This window comes from Sceloporus undulatus, chromosome 7, assembly GCF_019175285.1.
Source record: "Sceloporus undulatus isolate JIND9_A2432 ecotype Alabama chromosome 7, SceUnd_v1.1, whole genome shotgun sequence".
Classification (NCBI taxonomy): Eukaryota; Metazoa; Chordata; class Lepidosauria; order Squamata; family Phrynosomatidae; genus Sceloporus; species Sceloporus undulatus.
The window spans coordinates 11,647,378-11,655,868 of record NC_056528.1 but is presented as its reverse complement, the minus strand read 5'-3'; the positions used below and the strand labels follow the sequence as shown (position 1 = coordinate 11,655,868).

At 45.6% G+C, this 8,491-nt stretch overlaps 2 protein-coding genes across 2 annotated transcripts in view; both read right to left on the bottom strand.

Moving 5' to 3' along the window:
* Positions 1-333: 333 nt before the first annotated feature.
* Positions 334-2,804, bottom strand: LOC121936436 (extracellular fatty acid-binding protein-like). The gene is made up of 5 exons (XM_042478677.1): positions 2,640-2,804; positions 2,231-2,370; positions 1,896-1,969; positions 1,234-1,347; positions 334-377 (listed from the first exon to the last, which is right to left on the bottom strand). The coding sequence occupies exons 1-5, from the start codon at positions 2,727-2,729 to the stop codon at positions 334-336; spliced, it is 462 nt and encodes a 153-aa protein (XP_042334611.1). The 5' UTR covers positions 2,730-2,804.
* A 212-nt stretch (positions 2,805-3,016) lies between these two features.
* LOC121936435 overlaps positions 3,017-8,491 on the bottom strand; it is a 6,675-nt gene continuing 1,200 nt past the window's right edge. The window contains exons 3-7 of the mRNA XM_042478676.1: positions 8,297-8,367; positions 7,471-7,653; positions 6,741-6,842; positions 6,389-6,408; positions 3,017-3,587 (exon numbers count right to left, since the gene is read on the bottom strand). Of these exons, the coding sequence (XP_042334610.1) occupies positions 6,389-6,408; positions 6,741-6,842; positions 7,471-7,653; positions 8,297-8,367 (376 nt within the window). The 3' untranslated portion in view covers positions 3,017-3,587. The remainder of the gene's footprint in view (positions 3,588-6,388; positions 6,409-6,740; positions 6,843-7,470; positions 7,654-8,296; positions 8,368-8,491) is intronic.

Below are 8,491 nucleotides of genomic sequence, written 5' to 3'. Positions count from 1 at the left end.
GGAGTCCTAGTCCAAGACAGTGATTTTTCCAAGTCCCATTTAAATGTCCAGGACCAGCTTTCTCTAAAGGCGTACCTTCTTCAAGGGGGAAGATCTTCATCTGTTCATCTGTCAAACCTGCTTCTCTGACCATCTCCATAAACTTCTCCAATATTTCTGGTGTTATGTTAGGTTTCCTGCCTTCAGACACACACACACAAAAGACACAAAACACAAGATCAGAGACAGACCAGAGTTTGATCCGATGCTCATCTCTCCAGCCACTGAAGGGCAGAGTTGTCTGCGCACGTGCATACGCATTCAAATGTTTGCACATGCAAACATGAACATTTCCTAATAAAGGGGATGATAGAGGTCAGCAGCAGAGTTGTCCAAAGCTTTTTGGAAAGGAGTCTCACAAAAACAGAAACGACTGGTTTCAGTCTAATGTTCAGCCATGCACAGCCATGGGCTGGTTGTTGTGCAACCACCAAGATGTTTCTGGAAGCACCAGGTTGCATGCAACAAATGGAGGGTGTACCTTGCAACGTGTGCAACAGAGAGGCCCTGTATTGCTGCCATGGGTTTGGCAGCATGAGTTACTACACTGGGGTGACACTAACTCCAATGATGCTCCTAGGGAAGGGTCAGAGTCGGTTTGAAGGCACATAACAACAAAGGAAACTGAGGGAGATCTCACTCCATCAACCTGGCTGGGACTCATGCCTCTTGGAGTCTTCCCCAAAGTGGATCTACTGCCTTTCGCACTCAGAACATATTTCCCTATATCATCCTCATCATCCTCCTCCTCCTCATCATCATCATCCTCATCAGGACTGAAGGTGGGGTCCTCCTTCCTCCTTTTGCATCATGGATTGACTCAGTACATCTCCTCCCATCCATCTCCCATGAGGAACCCAGGATGACCAGACATCCTCCGTTTTAACCTTCTATCCAAAAGGAATTCCAAAATGTCCTCCACTTTGAGCATGCATTTATATTATATTATATATACACTTTTTTAGCTTTTGTTTGGTCATGTCTCCCATTTCTCTTGAATGTCCTGCATTTGGCAGTGCCTTGGGGGTGAAGATATCTGGTCACCCTGGATGGACCTCAAGGCTACCTATATATCATCCAAGCCTTTCACCAAACTTTGGTGGACTGAGCCTCCATGAGACAACTTCATCCGGTGCCAAACGCAGGGGATTTCTTTTGGATTCCACACTCTCACACACACAAACACACAATTACCAAAAAGCGTCAGGAGCTTTTTGGGCTCCTTGTCCTTCTTCTGCATTGTTATGGAGATAATGGCATAGCTGTCATAATCGGTGACCGCTCTGTCTATGGTTTTCTTGCCCCAATCTAGAGGGAGTGAAAGAGAGGAGGTACACTGGATTAAAGGTGCCACAGTTTACATTAAAACCCAAAACGAATTCGCCACCAACCACCACCACCATCATTCAAACATATGGGCAAACACCCATCTAGGAACCTCTAGGTCCTCCAGTCCAATTCAGTGCAATTGACCATAGAATGGTGCTACTGGAGGATCTACAAATGCCTAGGGAAGTGTTTTCTCTAGGAATTTCTAGGTCCTCCATTGCAACTCTATGGTCATCTTCCAGCTGAGTTGAGTTGGAGGAGCTAGAGATTCCTAGAGCGAACAGACTGCTCAAATCTGTAAATAATCAAATCTGCAAAAGTCAAAGCCATAAATGAGGAGGGCTGACCGTATCTTGAGAAATAAGGGTCAGCCTTTTGGACAGAGTTCCTTTGAACTTTGGACTGAAACCCGGATCAGATTGTGGGAGACCCACAGTCCCATGATCCCTCCCAGTTTATGAGCCCCAGGAACCAGATTTTTTGGCCGAAATGTCCAAAAGGCAACAACATCTCCCTCAAATACTGACCGCATTCATGGTAGAGTTTTCCATCTTCTCCCTTCCGGAAGATCATCTCGATTTTCTTGCAACCGCCGTCGGGCCTGAAAAAGAAGATCAGGACAAAGACGGTTCGTCCATAAAAAAGTCACGGTCGCGCCTCTCTCTGTTTCCATTGGGCTCCCATGTCCTGAGAGACGAAGCTCTGCAGGATATTATTATGAAGCCCAAACTCCTCCTTTGCTCTCTGGGGGAAAGCATATCCTCCCAACTGAAACCTCTTGAAGTCTACTCAGATATAGGGGCAAGCTCCCTTGGGGATTGACTACACTTCCCAGAATCCCCAGAGAAGGGCAGCCACCTACAGATTGATGGCGGAGGTCGTTTTGAGGCTGCCATCGTCCAGCTTCGTCAGAAGCGCCTGGACCACCTTCATGTCGTCCTTGTGCTTCAGGATCTTCTTGCAGTTGGTCGCAACGCCCAAAATATGCCAGAAGCCCTGAGCCTGGAGAAAGACAGCAAGGTCAGGGAGCCATGGCTATGGCCATGTCATAATTTGGAAATGGTCAAGTTTTCGAACCACAGCTCCCAGAATGACCGGTCAGTATAACAACTGAATTCAATGAGAGACAGACCCCCAAAAGTGCTCTGGGTCTCAGGTCTTTCTGAATGGAGGACACGCACTTTTGGAAGCCCACCTTAATGAGAAGATGGAGATGAAGACCTGGAGAACCCCAACCTACCTCCCTCCCAACCCAGTTTGGGTTTCGTTACCTCCTCATAGTTGATACTGTTGGCCTCCTCTTCCTCGGCGTGGACCGCGCAGAGAAGGGCGAGCCCCAGTCCCATCAACCAGACCTTCATCTTGAGCTTTGGCTTCCTTCCTTCCTTCTCAGTGGAAGAACGTTCTCCAAGAGAGCAAAGGAGAAATGACCAGACTCTGGCTGGACGTCCTGCTTTTATGGACAGCTCCGACCCACTTGTCCTGGTTCGCCTTCTCCTTTCCCAAGGGCTTACCTCACACTTTGCGCTCGACCCGCGGAGATATCACGGTTATTGTTGGCGCAAGGACGGTTGACCCAAGGTGTGGCGCGTGAGAGTTGACCTCCAGCCGCACAAAGAGCCCTTGGAGCTGGAGGCATTTGCCTTGGCTCTGGACCCAATGGGCATTTGGCCTGCGGTCAACCCCAAAAGGCCCTCTTGTGTAAAGCAAGGCAGGTAGAGCTAATGCAAGGAACACACACAAGGACAAGGCGTCCCTTGAGATGCGGCCATAAAGGAGGACAACTACAATCGCTTTCCTTATGCAACAGTACCAGGTATCTCACTCTACAACCCAGGTCTTGTCCTTCCTTGCTTGGTGAGAAGAACAAACCCGCCAACCTTTCAAAGGTGAGAACTGGGGCATGTGTGCCCAAGCAACGCCAGCATTCGACCAAAGCCAGGATGCCAGTTAGCTTTTGCCTGGGCCAACTGGGAAGGACCAGCCTCTGCCTCCTCCTCCTCCTCTCCTCTTTCAATGGAATTAATGAAGTGCAAGCAACTTTTGCACTTGGGACTCAGGTTGCTGCAACTGGAGTAAATTGAGGATGAAGGGGGAAAGTGGGAAGAGGAAACATTTCCAATGCAGCTGCAAAAGCCAGGATAGTTGGAGGGTATGGAAGAGGGACACCTGGCATCCGTTCCTCCATATTCGCAGATCAGGTGCCTCTGAGGAGCATTCTGCAGGGAAACAAACAGCAATGGAGAGGGGCAGGGATGCCAGAGAGAAAACAAGTGGACAGAAAACCTAAGCAACCCTGCACTGACAACCCTGGGGGATTCTGGGACTTGTAGTCCAAACAAATGACCTTTCTTTAAGCTTTGCTGCATGCGGCTGATGGGCTGCTTCTCTGGCTTCATTCGCCCTTGAAGGTTATGCTTCATGACTCCAACTGTTTTGACTCAACATTTAGGGCATGGCATCAATCTATTTATTAAACACCAACCCTCCCGATGTTTTGGGTTTCAGCCTCCAGAATCCCTGGCAAGTCTTGGCCCATGCTTGCTGGGGATCATGGGAACTGAAGTCCCAACAGCATCTGAAGGGATGGAAAGTTGAGACCCACCGCAGATGTCTATGATGATGGCCGCGAAATGTCCACAGGAAATGCCAAACGGGACCCCGATGTGGTTGAGGAGTGGGCTCCGGATCAAGGCTATTGATTCATGTACTTTTATTTAGGAGATTCAAGGCAGCTCCACCTCCCTCTTAATAGATTTCAGCACCTTAAGCATGAATAATGTTCTTATGTGTAGTTTGGCTTCTTGGGAGGTTTGTGACTCTTATGTACAAATGGCTAAGCAAATACAACCATCTCCTTTTTAAAACGTACGTCATGATATCTCTTGGCCCGCATCCCTTCCTTGGGGCTGGATGTCCTTCGGGAGCCAGGCTTTTGCAATGGAAGCACTGTCTTGTGTCCCAAGGAGCTTATGAGTCTTGGGACAGACCCAAAAAAACTGGGGTGCTGCCTTCCCCATCCGCCCCACAATTTGACCCAGACTTTGGGTGCCTTTTTGTTCTGCTTCCATTCTCAGGAGATAAAGGAAGATCGCACATTTGTGGACATCTAGACCCCTGCAAAGTGTTGTGATTGTCTTGTGTGAAGGAAACCAGGGACCTCACATGTTTTTGGGGTTGCCGGGGCAGGATCCTTCCAGGCCCTGAGACTTCAATGCCAAAACCGGAGATGCAAGGAGACCCTCCTCTTGCAATGTCATAGGAACATGGGTTGCAATGCTCTCCAAGGGTCAACCCCAGCAGTGACATGATGCGCCAACTACATTTGCACAGAGTATGCTTCCAAATTTAAAAACCAGGTGTGTGTAACTAGAAAATATATGGCTGCCTATGCTTTTTAGGACACTATTGAGATTCCTCCTTCTTCCTGAAGTTCTGGAGAAGATGGTCCTCAGACTCAGGTGCAGAAATATATATATATATTAGTGCACTCTATGTTTCCATTCATCCAATCTTTTCTTCTGGAATACACTGAAAATGCATCCTTTTTCTTTGCCCGCATCTGTTGCAATTGCAGGATTTATTAATGTATTTTTCTATGGCAATCCCCATCTCCTTCATTTCTGTTTTAAGGATGGAGTGGGTAGTGGGATCTATTGTATTGTATTATGTGCTTTTATCGTTGTCAGCCGCCTTGATCTTATTGGAGAGGCGGGGTTAAAATAATAATAATAATAATAATAATAATAATAATAATAATAATAATACCTCTATCGCTCACGAACCATTTCTGCGAATTGCAAAAGAAAAGGATGCATGCAACTGAGATGCTACCACCAAAGAGATGGAGCTTCACTTTCTACTCATGGAGTTGCACCACATTTGTGCAAAGGGCACTTCCCGAGTGAATTGTGAGATTGCACAACGGATTGTGCAAACGTTGAAATAGCAACTTTTCTTTCACGCTTGGATCCCTGGAATCTGCTCCTTCCAGATGCTCTCTTGAAGGAAGAAGGAGGGAAAGGTTACACCTGTGATGTTTGCAAATGGAGTAGCAATTATTAGATTGGATGGAGCCACCAGACACCTCCGTTGCCCCACCCACCAGTCCCTACCATAACAAGATGGCGGAAGGGATGGACGGTCCATTGGCGCCACTTGTCCGTTGGCCCTGATCCGGGTCCCTGCCTCCCTCCTCAGTCGTGCAAAAGACTCACGAAAGATCATTGGGTGCAACACCTGGATGCATTTATTAATGGCAGTTCCAAATGGGAAGCGGCAGAAAGAAGGCCTGCTTGCAAGCGACCATCATGTCTTCTTCGGTGGAACCTGGGAAACACGAAGTCTGTGAGATGGACGCAGGAAGATGGAAGATGCAGCCAGAGCGCCAACTCCCTCCCCAGTTCCAGCAGCTCTTTCCTCACTCCTATGGAGCAGACCAGTGGCCCCAAACCTATGGTCCTCCCTCCAAACGTTTTGGACTTCAAATTCCAGCATCCCCAACAGTCAGGGATCCTGGGAGCTGAAGTCCGAAACATTCGGAGGACCAATGGTTGGGAAGCATATGGGCTTTCAAGTTGACCCTTATGTGCAACAAAGCTCTCATAGAGTATTATTGGTGAGATTTACTCAGCGGAGGTTGGCCACCATTGCTTTCCTATGAGGCTGAGAGAGTGTGACTTAGTGCCAACAAGTGGGTTTTCTTGGCTGGGTCCATCACTCCAACCATGGCCACTTGCTGGTTCTCCATGGTTTGTTGCTGTTGTTCTTGTTGTGTACCCTCAAGTCAATGTTGACTTACGCTGGACCTCTTCTAGGGTTTTCTTGGCCATATTTCTTTAATGGGGTTTTGGCATGGCTTTCCTCTGAGGCTGAGAGAGTGTGACTGAATGCCCAACCACAAACCAATTGTATCCTACACAGAATGCTTTCTCTCTGACTCAAATGTGATCCCATATATATATATATATATATATAGTGCTCACAAGTTATTTTGGTCCCAAACTGAACCATGACTTACCTACTCCTTAATGCAATTCACTGCGAAAACAAAATGGGGAAGAAAGACACAGTTATTAAGTATATATTGCGTCATTGGCATCATGAGAAGCAAAATGGGGAGAGAGTCAAAGTTGCTTTTTCAGACTACGACGCACAACAACACGGTCTTTGCAATATATATATATATATATATATATATATATATATATAGTGCCATTCTCCATTTCTTCCACTATGAAATGAGGAAACCCATCCAGCTTCCCCAGAAGAGTTTTGCAAACTCCAAACCCATAAGGATCTCTATTTTTCTCCATTCAGCATCCTTTGATGTTTCTCTCATTTTCTGGGCATCAAAGCAGAGCTTCTCTTACCTTCCTTTTCGAAGAACCTCATGTTTTCATCCTGGAAGCCCAGATCATGGACGTAGTCTCTGAACATCTTCTCAATCTCTTCTGGAACCTGGCGCTCCCTGGCTGCAGAAGAAAAAGCACATGAAACCAACCCAAACCCTATGGCCTTTTGCAGCCTCCAAGGCGGGCATTGCCCCATAATGGGGTTAGGTTTGCAAGAGGGGGACTCAAAGGCTTTGCAAATGGGAGATGCAATGTCAGGAGAGAGGACCGGCCTCCTATTAAACAACACACACAAGTATCAGTTGTGCATGTGAAATGCATGAGTTTTTGGACAATGTGCAATGGTCATGATGATGGGCACATAATGTAGGAGTGTTGCATGCGTGTGTGATATCACATTGAATGACAGACTAGTGTGCAAATCTGCCTTGCTTTTGCACCATTGCAAAACACAGTTGCACAATGGGTCATGTTCCTTGACCTTCGATCTGCATACATAATGCATACATTATGCTTTTTAGCTCGGGATAGATAGATAGATAGATAGATAGATAGATAGATAGATAGATAGATAGATAGTGTGTGTGTGTGTGTGTGTAGGTGCTCAGTGCAAGAGTTGCAAAATATAAGGCTTTAAAGTGATCCAGTTGCATCGAATGAATGCTGCTACCAATACATATATATAGGTAGCAAAGAAACAAGTGCACCATATACACCCCCCACATTTGCAAGCCCTTTGGGTCTGTACCATAAAGAGTAATGTATTTGCTGCCGTTCTGCTGGTCCTTGGCCCTAGAGATGGTGACAATGTTGTATGTCTCGCAATCGGTGTGCGTCACGGCCACACTTTCCTCTCCTAAAGCTGAAGAAAACAAGAACAACAACAACAAAAAGAAGAGGGAAACCATCCCAAATTTACGGCACGTCAAAAATTGGGACGCAAATTTTCATACACTAGATTTTCATAAATAAAAAGAAATGATTATAATACCATTTTTCGCCTCTCTCTTTGCAGCAAGAAAAGTAAGAAAACTGCACTGTTGGCAGTTTGGGGTTTATCCTTCACCAAACAACCACAACGGCAACACATTTTTCTGCATGATATAATAATAATAACTTAGTTTGAGGAAATGCACTGCCTCTCTTAATTTAGAGATAATAGAAAAATACTTTAAGAGAACAGAGTTAGATCATAATTTCAATAGAGATAAAAGCGACAGAACGACAGAGTAATATTCAGAGAGGTAAAGATTTAAGAAGTCTATTAAATAGTGTAATATTAAGACTGGTGTTGTAAAACAACAATATAAAGCAGTATATTGTAGTGTAGTGCCATTTTGCTCTGGGAGCGCACTATTGTAATGACTTTGTAGATGTCTATATCTTTATTTGTGGTCTGGTTTTTTATGTCTGATTGTATGGTTGTTCTTTTCAAAGAAAAAAGAAGAAGAAGAAAAAGAAGGAGGAGGAGGAGGAGGAGAAATGTGCTGCCTATGATAGATCCTTCTTCAGGAGATGCTTGAAGTTCATGCATCCAAAAGTGATCATTGCAATATTTGGCTCCAGATACGGACCAGATTTGTGGACGATGGTCCCGTCTTCATTTTGGATGAGGACCTCTTCCATTTTCAGACAGCCAAAGGGTCTGTCGAGGGAGAAAGTGGCCGGAAAAGGAGTTGTTCATCATGCATTGCATGTAAAGCGTGAAAGTGCTAATAATAATAATAATAATAATAATAATAATAATAATAATAATAATAATAATAAAG

Coding starts and splice junctions, on each gene's coding strand:
- LOC121936436 (XM_042478677.1), bottom strand. CDS start 2,729: ATGAAGGTCTGGTTGATGGGACTGGGGCTCGCCCTTCTCTGCGCGGTC. Junction 2,371..2,639: donor ACAGTATCAACTATGAGGAG/GTAACGAAACCC, acceptor GTCTTTCTCCAG/GCTCAGGGCTTCTGGCATAT. Junction 1,348..1,895: donor AAAACTCTACCATGAATGCG/GTCAGTATTTGA, acceptor CACTCCCTCTAG/ATTGGGGCAAGAAAACCATA.